The 15,509-nt window shown below is 34.8% G+C and overlaps 1 protein-coding gene across 16 annotated transcripts in view; it reads right to left on the reverse strand.

Moving 5' to 3' along the window:
- ANKS1B (ankyrin repeat and sterile alpha motif domain containing 1B) overlaps positions 1-15,509 on the reverse strand; it is a 1,139,726-nt gene that overhangs the window by 1,010,662 nt on the left and 113,555 nt on the right. For all 16 annotated transcript variants that reach the window (XM_059186617.1, XM_059186610.1, XM_059186607.1 and 13 more), the window contains exon 2: positions 2,691-2,771. In XM_059186617.1, the coding sequence (XP_059042600.1) occupies positions 2,691-2,771 (81 nt within the window). The remainder of the gene's footprint in view (positions 1-2,690; positions 2,772-15,509) is intronic.

Raw genomic sequence — 15,509 nt, forward strand, 5'->3', positions numbered from 1 at the left:
TATCTAAGTGACCACTATGTCATTTATCCAGAATGGGCTTATTTTCCATCTATAATATGAGGGAAGGGAGGGGGCAGGATTGAATAAACTATCTCTAATTTTAAAAATCCATGGGTAATTTAAAGTAAAAAATATATATATATTTATATATTTTTTTATATATATATATATATATATGAGAGATAACATAAGAGGGGAGGGGAGAGGGAGAGAAGCAGACTCCCCACTGAGTAGGGAGCCCAATATGGAACTTGGTCCTGGGACTCCAGGATCATGACCTGAACCAAAGGCAGTTGCTCAACCAACTGAGCCACCCAGGGGCCCTAAAGTAAAGAGATATTACACTCTAAATGAAAATTCAAATTTCAGAATTGTAGCATCATAGTACATAACTGAACCACAAATACTAAAACAGTATATAATAAAATATTATAATTGAAAGGAACAATGGATAATATCCGGCCGATGTATTCATTATACTGAACTGAGCCCTACATGGGTTAATTAAATGGCTCAAGATATATAACTAGCAGAGATAGGAAGATGGGATTAGAATTCTCCTGCTTTTTTCCAATGCCTATAGAATGACACTGGGTAAAATCTTTCCAGAAAATGTTAAAAAGATGGAATCTTCATATAAAAACAAAGCAGAGATATATAATTCTCAGAGAATATCTGCAATTAAAGAGATCTTGAAAGATATCTAAGATATCTAGTCAAATCCCCCTCTCTTTATGATCTTAATGATTGTTAATCAACTTGCTTAAATTATCTTTACTTTGTATAATGCTAATAGAAATGAAGAATTTTGCAGTGGGGCATAGGGAAACATATCTCAATAGTTAGAATTTGACAGGCCATCATGTATACAACATTTACTAAACACTGAAAACCACAGATGGATATGAATGCTAATCCGTTTTGGGACATTATTTTGAGAAGTACTTATAATGACAAGCTAAGATAGAACAAGGAGAGTAGTACAGCTTTGAGCTCAGGCTCAATCTTCTGTCCAATAGATCTGATAGTACATCTTTCCAATTTTCCCAACTGGAATTCCCCTAATACACAATTAAGATGACCAAAGAAGCCATCAGCATTGTATTTATTGGGCTGATTTAATCTGCCTTCATTCCTGATGACCCAAGGACAAGGAAGAGTAAATAGTAATTCCTTTAAAATATTCAGATGGTAGGGATCTCTACACATTTTGCACTCTACAGAAGTACAGCAATATATTTTGAAAAAGACCCAGCAAAATAAAAGATTCCAAGTTAGATGTATAAGATAATATAATATATAATAGGGAGTGGATAAAAAGAAATGTTGTTTGGGAATTCTAATATTAAGAATCCAAATGATAAAACATTATGTTTATGATTATATGTATAATTATATATGGGTAGATAGTTAAAGATATATCTCCATATCCAAACAGAATGATAATGCTAAGTTGATGCAGTAAGTTTAAAAATAAAAAATGTCATGATGAAAAATGATAAAAAGGGTGTTACTTTTGTGAGAACTTTAAGGCCATAAAATGTAATCAGATGTGACCTGATCATATTATGCCTCAATTCACAAAATAAAGGAATAGTTAGGTGGGAAAACAAAAGGTAACTAGCACTTTTTTGTGTGCCTAACATTTTTAAGGCAGTAATTACCACATCTAAAAAAAACTCTAGTAAAATGGGGGTGCATGGGTGGCTTAGTCAGTTAAGCATCCAACTTTTGGTTTTGGCTCAGATCATGATCTCATGGGTCATGGGACTGAGCCCTAAGTCAGGGTCTACACTCAGTGAGAAGTCTGCTTGAAGATTCTCTTCCTTCCCCTGGCATGTGCATGCACACACACACACACACACACACACACACACACACACTCTCTCTCTCTCTCTCATTAAAATAAATCTTTAAAAAACTCAAGTAAAAGTAAAATGAAATGGTCCAAGTCTGGGAAGAATAATACTTTGGTTCTTTAGAGCAAAGGAAAAACAGAAAGGAAAAGGAGACATGAGAAGAGTCCCTTTCCTTCTAATGGAGGAGGACAGAATATCTGAATCACTCAGATTCCTCATATTTTGTCAGTAAACCTCCTCACATTTTGTCACCCAGGTAAAACACTAGAAAAGAAATGATGGCTATGTTTACACATTCTTTCACTGTCCATACTATAGGCTATCACACTATTGAAACATAATTCCATAGGTTAAAGAAATTTAAAACCAGAAAGACTATCTTGAATGACAAAGGAAAAGCATGTTACCTAAATTTGAAGGATTTTGAAGTGGCTCATATTCAAAGTAAGAACCTATTAAGATTTTACTTTTGGTGAATACTCCCCATGTTAGATAAAAATACCAAAAAAGGTAGGGTGGTGTTACTAATTGGTTCTATCTCATTACCCCCTGAAAGCTACACATAACTAACACATCCTGTCACTTCTTTCATTCTCCTTGCATGTTATTTGACTATTTTAGAATAATTCTCTTGGCTTATACTCTGCACATAACAATCCACAGCAACATTCCTACCAAGTTTAAATTGTCAGTGTTGCCACCTAGTGCCTCTCCAAATTCACCTAGGCCCAGGAGACTCCTGGCAGCATGAGAGAGCTATCATCAACATAATTAACTTCATCACATGTAACTAAATACATCATGTTTCTAGTCCAAATAAGTAGCACTTACTTATGTCCATTTAAGGCTGCATGGTGTAAAGCAGTGTAACCCGAACTGTCTGTGCAGTTCACATTAGGGCCTCGCCAGATGCTGCAAATAAAGCACAAGCGCAGAGTTAACAGTTAAGCAGAATCATGCTTTGAAAAACAAAAAGAAGCCTCATAGTCCCATAGCCAGCAGCATGTTGCATAAGAAAATTCTAGTCATGTAGAAAATGAATGCCATCTTTAATGCATTCTCCTTGGAACAATAACTCCATTTATTTGATGTAAGGAAATTATTAGGGAATATAACCACCTTCAGAAATTATTAGTGAATGTAGGATTACTGTCATGTATTAAAAACCTGAATCCAAAAATTCCCTATTACTTTATATAAATACTTAAATATTGGAAGAAATTAACACTCAGCTACTATATTCTATACCAAAGCATAAAGATTTATGACACCTCCTCCATTTTAACACAATCCTTCTGAGATGTCAGAGATTTATATAAGTTAAAAGATATTTCTGCATTATGGGAAGAATACAAACTCTTCTGGTAGTTCAAATACTACCAAGAAAATCAGTATTTCATACTTGAAACTATAATTGAAGATCTGGACTATTGTAAGCCACAAGAAGATAGTTTTGAAAATACATTTTACAACATATTTTGAAGACAATATAACTACACAAAATAGTCTATTTTATCCTTAATCACTACTATCACAGAAACTATGTTTAGCTTTTGAAAACCTAAGGCACTAAAAGCCACTTTTCAAAAACTAGATCAAAAAAATCATTTTATCTGGCACTCTTGACAATATTAAACTCATAAAAACTAAAATCTAGAGATCTCCAGGGAAGACGGTAGAAGAGGACCCTAAATTCACCTCCTCTCACAGATATTAGATAACACTCACATCAGTGCAAATAATCTAGAAAACAATCCAAAGATTGGCAGAACAAACTCCACACCTAAATGTCAAGGAGAGACAACACTGAAGAGATTAGGAAGGGCAAAGATGCAGTGGGGAGCTAAAAAACTCCCTGGGTCTGGCTGCCAGAAGAAGGGAGCCATAGGCACATAGAGGGATGAAAAACAGACCATCATACTGGAAAGCCTACACAAAGAATCCCTTCAGCATCTAGCTTTGAAAATCAAAGGAACCACATTTTGTGAGTTCTTACAACCAACAGGACTTGAAGCCTAGAACTTAAAATCAGAAGCTGGGCTCTGGGAGACCCCAAAGGGTGAAAGGAAACTGAGTTTCTGCCGTTAAAGAAATAGCACAGCAAACAGTCCTCAGAGATATAGCTTAGAAGCAGCAGTTAGAAAAACACATGGGGTGCATGGAAGGGAGTTAATTAGTAATCTCAGAATTCCTGAGGGACTTTTCCAGGAACGAAAGAGGCAGGTGCCATTTCATTCCCATGTTCCCCCAGAATAATCACACAGTCACCTGTGGGAACCAGCAGAGTGCAGGCACTCACTATTTAACAGGTTTACACCACATCCTGTGTTTCCTGACCTCCCATGGAGGATACTGGTATTGTTAAAACTGCAACCCCCACCTGCACACACTGTAGCTCTGCCATGGTTACATGTACCCTGTGGAGAACGACAGGTGCCACTTTATTAAAAGTACATGCCCTGCCCACTATTTTCAAGAACAATAGACTATCTGATTTTCCTAACACAGAGAAACAGACAGAAAGGTTAAATGAGGAGGCAAAGGAATATGTCCAAAATGAAGAAAGACAAAATCATAGCAAGAGACATAAGCAGAATGTATATAATATCCTGAAAAGAAAATTTAAAGTAGTGATCATAAAGATAATCACTGGACTTAAGAAGAGTAAAAGACATTAATGAGACCCTCAACACAGAGCTAAAACAAATCAATCAGAGATGGAGAAAACAATAATTGAAATTGAAAATACACTCAGTAAAATAAATAGCAGACTAGAGGATGCAGAGGAATGAATTAGCAACCTGAAAGACAAATTAATGGAAAGTAATCAAGCTGAGCGGGGGTGACGGGGGGGGGGGGGGCTATGGAAAATGAGAGTAGACTTAGGGAACTCAGGGACCCCCATAAGCATAATAACATTTGCATTATGGGGATTCCAGGAAAGAGAAAGAAAGCAGAAAGTGTATCTAAAGAAATAATAGCTGAAAAATTCCCTGATCTAGGCAAAGCAACAGATAATCAGATCCAGGAGGCACAGAATTCCCCAACAAAATCAACCCAAAGGGGTCCACACCAAGACACATGCTAATTAAAAGGGCAAAAATCAGTTATAAAGAAAAAATTTTAAAAGCAGTAAGAGAAAAGAAGACAGTTACATAAGGGAAACCCCATAAGGCTATCAGCAGATTTTTTTGAGGCCCGAAGGGAATAACATAATATATTCAAAGTGCTGAAAGGGAAAAATCTGCAGTCAAGAATACTTTATCTAGCAAGACTATCATTCAGAACAGAAGGAGAGATAAAGAGTTTCTCAGACAAAAAAAAAAAAAAAAAAGAAAGAAAAAATGGCAATAAAAACATATCAATAATTACATTGAATGTAAATAGACTAAATGCTCCAAAGACATATAGTGACAGAGTCGATTAAAAAATAAGAAAAATCTATGCGCCGCTTTACAAGAGATTCATTTTAAACCTAAAGATATGCATATTGAAAGTGATGGGACAGAAAAATGTTTATCATGCAAATGGATGCCAAAAGTTGGGGTACCATATCAGGCAAAACAGACATTAAAACAAAGACTGGGGGCACCTGGGTGGCTCAATTGGTTAAGCCACTGCCTTCGGCTCAGGTCATGATCCCAGAGTCCCAGGATCAAGTCCTGCATCAGGCTCCCAGCTCCACTGGGAGTCTGCTTCTCCCTCTGACCTTCTCCCCTCTCATGCTCTCTCACTCTCCCTTTCTCAAATGGATAAATAAATTCTTGGAAAAAAAAAAAAAAAGAACAAAGACTGAATGAGAGAAAAAGCATAAAATCATAAAGAGGACAATCTAACATGAAGGTATAAAAATTATAAGTATTCAAGCACCCAATGTAGTAGCAACCAAATACATAAAACAATAAGAAACACAAAGGAACTAACTGATAGTAATACAATTACAGTAGGGGACTTTAACATTCCACTTATGTCAAAGGACAGATCATCCAAACAGAATATTAACAAGGAAATCATGCCTTTGAATGACACACTGGACCAGATGGATTTAACAAATATACACAGAATACTCAATTCCAAAATAGTAGAATACACATTCTTTTCAAGTGCACATGAAACATCTTCCAGAATAGAGATACAGTAGGGTACAAAACAAGTCTCAATAAATACAATAAGATCAAAGTTTCACCATGCATCTTTTCTTCTTCTTTTTTTTTTTAAATGATTTTATTTATCCATTTGTCAGAGAGAGAGAGCAAGCAGGGGGAGCAGCAGATAGAGGGAGAAGCAGGCTCCCCACTGAACAAGGATCCCAATGTGGAACTGGATCCCAGGACCCTGGGATCATGACTTGAGACAAAAGCAGACACCCAACCAACTGAGCTACCCAGGTGTCCCACCATGCATCTTTTCTGAGGACAACACTATGAAACTAAAAATCAACCTCAAGAAAAATTCTGGGAAGAGAACAAATATGTGGACATTTAATAACATGCTATTGAACAATGAATGAATCAAACAAGAAATCAAACAAGAAAAAAATACTACATGGGGAAAAACTGAAAATAAAAACACAATAATATAAAATCTCTAGGATGCAGGAAAAATGGCACAAAGAGGGAAATTTATAGCAATACAGGCTTAACTCAAAAAAAACAAGAAAATTCTCAAATAAACAACCTAACCTTATACTTAAAGCAGCTAGAAAAAGATCAAACAAAACCTAAAACCAGAAGAAGGAAAGAAATAAGGAGTAGAGCAGAAATGTATGATACAGAAACTAAAAGAAGCAATGGAAAGATCAATGAAACCAGGAGATGGTTCTTTGAAAAGATTAAAAAATTGATAAATCTTTTGTGAGATTTATAAAAAAAAAAAAGCTCCAATAAACAAAATCACAAACGAAAGAAAAGAAATAACAGATACCATGGAAATATAAAAGACTATAAGAGAATATTATGGAAAATTATATACTAAAAAATTGGACAAACTAGAAAAAATGGGTAAATTTCTGGAAACATATAATTCACCAAAACTGAAGCAGGAAGAAATAGAAATTTTGAACAGACTGATTACCAGCAATGAAATCAAATTGGTAACCAAAAACTCCCAACAAAGAAAGACGAGGACCAGACAGCTTCACAAGCTATTTCTACCAAATATTGAAAGGAGAATTAATACCTGTTCTTCTCAAACTATCCCAAAAATTAGGAGGAAGGAAAGCTTCCAAATTCATTCTACAGGACCAATATTACCCTGATACCAAAATCAGATGAAGACATTACAAAAAAAGAGGATTATATGCCAGTATCTCTGATGAACATTAATGCAAAATTCTCAACAAAATATTGCAAGCTGAATCTAATAATCCAGTAAAAACATTATTCACCACCATCAGATGGGATTTATTCCCAAGATGCAAGGCTGGTTCAGTATTCACAAATCACTCAACATGATACATCACATTAATAAGAAAAAGGATAAAAACCATATGATCCTTTCAATAGGTGTAGAAAAAGCATTTTACAAATTACAACATCCATTCATGATAAAAACCCTCAACAAAGAATGTTTAAATGGAACATACCTCAACACATAAAAGCCATATATGACCAACTCACAACAAACATCATACTCAAAGGGGAAAAACTGAGAGATTAGCTGCAATGGTCAGGAATAAGACCAGGATGTCCACTCTCACCACTCTTATTCAACATAGTACTATAAATCCCAACCACAGCAATCAGACAACACAAAGAAATAAAAGGCACCCAAACAGGTAAGAAAGAAGTAAAATATTCAATATGTACAGATGACATGATACTATACGTAGAAAACCTTAAATATTCCACCAAAAAACTACTATAATTGAAATGAATTCATAAAGTCACAGTACACAAAATCAATGTACAGAAATCTGTTATATTTCTGTACATTAAAAAGGAAGTAGCAGAGAGAGAAATTAAGATAACAATCCCATTTACAACCACACCAAAAAATAATAAGAATAGAATTATCCAAAGAAGTGAAACATCTCTATAAATAATACAGCACTGTTGAAAGAAATTGAAGATGGCACAAAGAAATGGAAAGACATTCCATGCTTATGGACTGGAAGAACAAATATTGTTAAAATGTCTAAAGTACCCAAAGAAACCTAAACATTTAATGCAATCCATGTCAATCAAAATACCAACAAAATTTTTCACAGAACTAAAACAAACAATACTAAAATTTGTATGGAAACACAAAAGACCCTGGATAGCCAAAGCAAATTTGAAAAAGGAAAAACCTGGGAGAATCAAAACTACAGACTTAACTTGTATTACAAAGCTGTAGTAATCAAAAAACATTATGGTACTGAGTTGCTTGGATGTCTCAGTTGGTTAAGTGTCTGCCTTCAGCTAGGGTGATGATTCTGGAGTCCTGAGATCCAATGCCAAATCAGCTCCCTGCTCGGTGGGAAGCCTGCTTCTCCCTCTCCCATTGCCCACTTTGTGTTCCCTCTCTTGCTGTCTCTCTGTCAAATATTAAATCAATAAAAAAATCTTTAAATTTAAGATTTAAGTTTAAATCTTTAAATTTAAAAATAAATTAATTTTTAAAAATACAATTATGTGGTGAATCTTTAATATTATAAGCGAAAAATATGCAATGAGAAAAAGATATTCTCTTCGACAAATTGGTGTTAGAAAAACTGGACAGCTACATGTGATAGAGTGAAAATGGACCACTTTCTTACATTGTATACAAAAATAAACTCAAAATAGATTAAGGGCCCAAATGTGAGATCTGAAACCATAAAAATTCTAGAATAGAGCACAACCAGTAATTTCTGTAACACTGATCCCAGAAACAAGCAGTAGCATTTTTATACACAAAGAATGAGAAGAAAAGATTTTAAGGAGTTGATCCCATTTACAATCTCACCAAAAACCGTAAGATACCTAGGAATAAGCCTAACCAAGGAGATAAAGGATCTGTACTCAGAAAACTGTAGCACACTCATGAAAGAAATTAAAGAAGACACAATGAAATGGAAAAACATTCCATGCTCATAGATTGGAAGAAGAAATAATGTTAAAATGTCTGTGCTACCCAGAGCAATCTATACATTCAGTGCAATCCCTATCAAAATACCATTGACATTTTTCTCAGAGCTGGAACAAATAATGCTAAAATTTGTATGGAACCAGAAAAGATCGCAAATAGCTAAAGGAATGCTGGGGGAAAAAAAAAAAAGACAAAAAACAAAGCTGGGGACATCACAATGCCTGACTTTAAGCTCTATTACAAAGCTGTGATCATCAAGGCAGAATGTTACTCGCACAAAAACACATGTACAGATCAATGGTACTAAATAGAGAACCCAGAAATGGACACCCAACTCTATTGTCAACTAATCTTAGACAAAGCAGGAAAGAATATCCAATGGAAAAAAGACAGTCTCTTCAACAAATGATGTTGGGAAAATTGGACAGCCACATGCAGAAGAATGAAACTAGACAATTTTCTTACACTATACACAAAAATAGACTCAGAATGGATGAAAGACCTAAATGTGAGAAAAAAAGAGAACCCCTCTGCTGCTGGGTAGTTCCTAACCCAACTCAATCCCTAGACACACTGAGAACCTCCCATCCTCAACAGATTCCATCCCAGACAACCCTGAAGAAGGGGAGAGGCTTAGGAAACTTAATTATATCATGTACCACCATCAAGCACACTATACCCAGACCTAAAACCCCCAAGAAATATACCAGAGATTCTGACCAAAGTAGTGGGTAGAAAAGCAATTACAAAAAATAAAAAGCATCAAAATTGTAAAGAAAGAAGAAAATCTCTTTATTTGAAAATAACATAACCATGTATATAGAAAACCTACCAAAAAAAACTACCAAAAAACCCCCACTAAAATTAAAATTTGTGTTTAATTAGAGAAATTATGTGAAAAGTACAGGGAATTCTTTGACCTATGTTTGCAATACTCCTATAAATATAAAATTACTCAAGACAAAACATTTTCAAAAAGAAATTTTGCTCCATGTCGCAGCTGGCGCGACAAATCGACCAGGAAAACGTGAGGATTAAGAGGATGGTGAAAAGAAATTAAGAGACAAAGAGATGGGGCAGGAGGGGCACTGAGGAGGATGTCCAACAGTGCTGATTTTATTCCACATCTTACAAGCATTTATAAGGCAGACCACAATAGAAGGAGTAATACATCAGTATCTAGTCAGATGACCGCAAGTTCCTATAACAAGTTTACATTAACTACAAGCAAACCTCATGATGCCAGGTAGTCTCGGCTAGAGCCATCAGCAAGACAATCAACCAGGGAGTGGGTTATGGGAGTTACAAGAACAACAAGGACCAACTAAGAATTCATGACCCTAACCACATTGTTCCCTTCTGTAGGGAGAGCGTGTGGGAAGTCACGTAGGTGAGCGCACAACACATAGCACCAACCCTTTCTCAGTTACTCAACTTTCCCATCCTTAACCCCTTGTCAAGGTGTCGGACTTTAAAGGAGACACAAGTCAGGGCCTGGTTTGGTCCAACCATGCCGTGGCCTCCAACAGCTCCAAAAAACATCCAACCAAATCAAGTGTGTTTAAGCAGAGGTCCAAGATACAACTCAAAATATAAATAGCAATTGTATTTCTACATGCCAGCAAAGAACAATCAGAAATCAAAGTTTTGTTTTAAAATACCATTTACATGAGCACAGGGTATTATATAAGACTGAAGAATCACTGACCTCTACCTCTGAAATCAATAATATATTATATGCTAATTAATTGAATTTCAATTTTTTAAAAATGAAAAAAAAAAAAAAAAGATTCTAGAGGAGAAATTAGAGCCAGAGATGCAGATTTGGGAGTCATATAGACTGTCCAGAATAGGGATTCTAATAGTTCATTGGCTGGAAAGGAACTATCTTCTTCCTTCTACCACTCACTTGCCCAAGTACTCGAAAATCTTGTAGAAGGATTCTGATTGGCTTGGATGGTGTGTCCAAACCTATGGCCAAGAGGGTGGGTTACCTTGACTGGCAGCTCCTACTAAGACCATGTACTTGGAAGGATTATTTCCCAGAGGGTAGAAGAGTGCTATACAAAGCAAGAAATGTTACAGCAAATGTTTCCCAGTCAACTTTTTTTCTCATTAAATATTTAATAAATATTTGTCAAGCAAATGATATTATCAACATAAAAAATACCATTTACAATAGCATGAAAAAGATGAAATGTTTAGGGATAAATTTGACGAAAGATATGTAAACGTGTGTACTGAGAGAAATTACAGGATCTAAACAAATGATGAGATAATAACAAGTTCATAAATCAAAAAACTCAATACTGTTATGATGTTCATTTTCTAAAAATTGATCCTGAGATTAATGTAATTTAATCAAAATCCCAGAAATCTTGTTTTGTAGAAACTAACTGATTTTGAAACTCGTGGAAAAGAAAGGACCTCAACGAGCCAAAGTAACTTTGAAAAAGAACAAAGAGATTTACACTATTTGCTTTTAAGACTATGATGAAACTATATGGTAAACGAGAGAGATGGTACAATATTAAAGATAAATCAATGGAAGAGAATGGAGGAATACAGTACATTTAGACCTATACATATATGTGATTGATTTTTGACAAAGGCGCAATTGCAATTCATTAAAGCATTCAAAAAATTGTGTTGAAACAAATGGATATCCTTAGGCCAAAATAAATTACTTAAAAAATTAAAAGGAATCATATTTAAAAGCAAAACTTAAAACCACAGAACTTCTACAGGAAATTTTATGAGAAAATTTTGTGCCCTTAGGTTAAGCAAAGATTGTCTATTAGGACATCAAAATACCATACATGAAAATCAGACAAACTAAAACTTCACCAAAATTAAGAATTTCTGCTCTTCAAAGACACCATTAAGAGAATAAAAAGGAAGTGAACTGAGAGAAAACACTTGCAAGTCACATTTCTTTAATCTAGATAAGAAATCCTAAAATACACTAATAATAATATCAACAATAACATAAGAAAAAAAGTGAGCAACAGATTTGAAGCAAATACTGCAATGAAGTAGATATACAGATTGCAAGTAAAAAACATGAAAAGAAACTCAAGATCATTTGTCTTTAGAGAAATGTAAATTGAAAGTGTGAGACACTAGTCATATCTATTAAAATGGCCATGATCAAAAAGACTTCACATACCAATGTTGACAGGGATTTAAATCAACTACAACTCTCACAAACTGCAGGTAGGCACATAAAATAGTACCAACCACTTCAGGATAATAATTTGGCAGTTTCTTAAAAATTTAAACAAATAATTACTATACAATCAGCAATTCTACCCTAGGTATATAGTCAAGACAAATGACAGCATATGTCCACACAAAGATTTATACATAAATATTCATAAAGCTTTATTACAGTAGTCCAAAACTGAAATAACTCAAATGTTCATTAATAGATGAATGGATAAACAGTGACACATCCATACAATGGAACACGACTCAAAAATAAAAAATGGGATACTGAAATAAGCAACAATATCAGTTGAAAATCTAAATCAGTTAGATTCACAAATCCCCTTCTCTTCTTGGAACAGCAGAATGGGAGAATTATTCTCTGGAATGGATAAAAAACTCATGCTCTCTGGACTACAAGATAACAGGCAAATTTGAGGGAAGGGATACCAAATGGTATGTGATAGTCATTAAAACATTTATCAGGACTGTTTATTGAATGATTTTTCCTCTTCTTACATCTTTCAAATATGAACTTTATCTTAGAGTAAACTCTAATATGCATTGCTGATCTATTTTAGGGGTTTTCTTGTATTCCTTGATTTCTCTATTCTAGCACCAGAATCATATTTTTTAGTATTATTTATAATTGGGGAGACACAGATCCTCTCATTGCTACTTGTTTCACAATTTTTTTCTGCAAATTACTCTAGATGTCTATGAAATAAGAGTACTAATATGAAGACCACAGATACAAAATCAGTTACCATATAACTTTAATACTATAAAAGAGAAAGTCTGTAAATGCCTGTCAAAATGGGAAAAATTAAGTCTCACCTACACCATGGGATAACATCTACCAAATTAAGTAAGTCTGGTCTCTACATATAGAACTTGAGAGTTAACCCAACATATTAAGTGAAAAAAAGCAAACTGCAGAATATTGTGTTAATATCCTAATGTTATGGGCGCCTGGGTGGCTCAGTGGGTTAAGCCGCTGCCTTCGGCTCAGGTCATGATCTCAGGGTCCTGGGATCGAGTCCCGCATCGGGCTCTCTGCTCAGCAGGGAGCCTGCTTCCCTCTCTCTCTCTCTGCCTGCCTCTCCGTCTACTTGTAATTTCTCTCTGTCAAATAAATAAACAAAATCTTTAAAAAATATATATATCCTAATGTTGTACATGTATTAAGCCATTTATATCCACACATGATTATTTCCATTGTATAAGATTTACATTAAAATAGAAAAATGAATGCAAAAACAACAACATTCACCTCTGAAATATCTGAAGAGTCAAGATTAGTACATATTCACCTTCAAAGAAAAACAAAAAGGCAATAAAATACAGGTTTACTCCAGATTGTGAAGAGCCTTATAACATGTCAAGAAACTTAGTCTTTATTCTGCAAGCAACCTGGAATTAAGAGGGTTATCAGAAAGACACTAAGCATCAGAAAGATAATCAGATCAGTGTTTCAGAATGAGAGTTCTTGTGACAGTTGGAAGGTGAACAGAGTGAACAAATTGGTGACAGGGAGTCAGGCTAATATGTCAAGGAAAGAACAAAGAAATCCGAACTAATGTAGATAAAGTGGTGGAAAAAGAAGAGGGAGGAAATCAAATTGATATGTCTAAAATTTAAAAATATGGGAGAAGGCATGCGTAAGATAGGATAAGAGCAAAAGAATGAATTCCTACCATTGACGAAATGCATGGATGACGAGATATTTCCATTAGAGAGAACTGCCAAGGGCAGTGGTGTCTTTTGTGGAAAGTCAGAATTCAGTTAAACTTAACTAGAACACTATGTTGCTCAGGAATACCTCAGCAAAGGATGGAAAAGAAATGAGAAAATACTGTAAATTAACTCAAACTATTTCTAAAATGCCCTGCGTGTTGTTATGAAACATTATAAAGAGCTAATAAGGGAGAAGCACATGGATGGCTCTGTGGGTTAAGCATCCAACTCTTAATTTCAGCTAAGGTCATTGTCTCAGGATCATGAGATTGAGCCCCATGTAGAGCTCTGTGCTCAGCAAGTAGTCTTCTTGAGATTTTCTCTCTCCCTCTCCCTCATCCCTTAACCCTCACACTCACTCACATGCATGTGTTCACTCTCTCTCTCTCTCTCTCTCTCTCTCAAATCTTTAAAAATAAATAAACAGTTAATAAGGGAAGATACTGATATTTATAACTAAAATAAGATCCAGGGTCCATAGATTTATTTGATTTACCCATTCCATTCTCAGTTCCCCATTATCAGAAAGAAACAAGAATTATAATAGCATGAATAGAAATATCTAGTGCATGTCTGCTTTCCTAAATAGAATGAATGTGGATACACGTAATCTTTTTTTAAACAAGGAGGTTTAGCATAGAATTTTAGCATATATGTAAATATATTTGACTGCACCTATTGATAGAGCCTGTAAGCACATATCCATGTATCCACAGCACAGTCACACATATTTGAAACACTACAGATAAGCCAGACCCAGAGATTCCAACTAAAAATTTAATTTAAAAAGTAAAACTTGTTTAAAAGCTTAAGCTTCATGCTAATTAGAATTCTACTTCATTCCAACTTTTTGCACTGTGCTCCTCGTTTATCAATGATAATCTCAAATTCAAAAAGAGGACCCATATTAACATAAATCCATTTTACAAAATTCAAAAGTTTCTAAGTAGTTGTAAATGCTTATTACATATTCCCCAAAAGGGAAATTTATAGATCTTTGGTGTTAGTATAAAATACACTCAATTCCGCCTCCTATACTTACTTATCAATATTTTAAATTCTGTTTGTGGGAATTCTTGCCCAGGATGAGTGCTCTGAGGCAACTGGAGATCCCCCATTACCATAGATTTAATTTGCAACAAACTGGATTACTATGTTTTAGGACAAACATAAACAAAGTGGGTTTTCTATAGAGCTTCCAAATAACCAGGACATTCATGAGTCAGAATGTTTTATTCCCTGAGCTTTCATATATTAGAGAAGAGTACTCATAAATAAACTGTAAGCCTGAGTTTCTTGGGCCAATTTTCACAAGTATAGTAAATAAGATTTAGGCTCAGCTATTCTACATATTGATCATTACACCCTCTACCAACATATGGGAAATATCCACGAGCAACATAAGACTGTTTCAACTGTTCTTTTTAAATTTACATTTAATTAACTAACATATAGTATATTATTCGTTTCAGAAGTAGAGTTCAATGATTCATCAGTCTTATATAATACCCAGTGTTCATTACATCACATGACCTTCTTAATGTCCATCACCAAATTACCCCATCCTCCCATCCTCCTCCCTCCCAGCAATTTTCAGTTTGTTTCCGATTAAGAGTCTCTTACAGTTTGTCTCCCTCTTTGATTTTGTCTTGTTTT

The sequence above is a fragment of the Mustela lutreola genome, chromosome 8 (assembly GCF_030435805.1).
Source record: "Mustela lutreola isolate mMusLut2 chromosome 8, mMusLut2.pri, whole genome shotgun sequence".
NCBI classification, from domain to species: Eukaryota; Metazoa; Chordata; class Mammalia; order Carnivora; family Mustelidae; genus Mustela; species Mustela lutreola.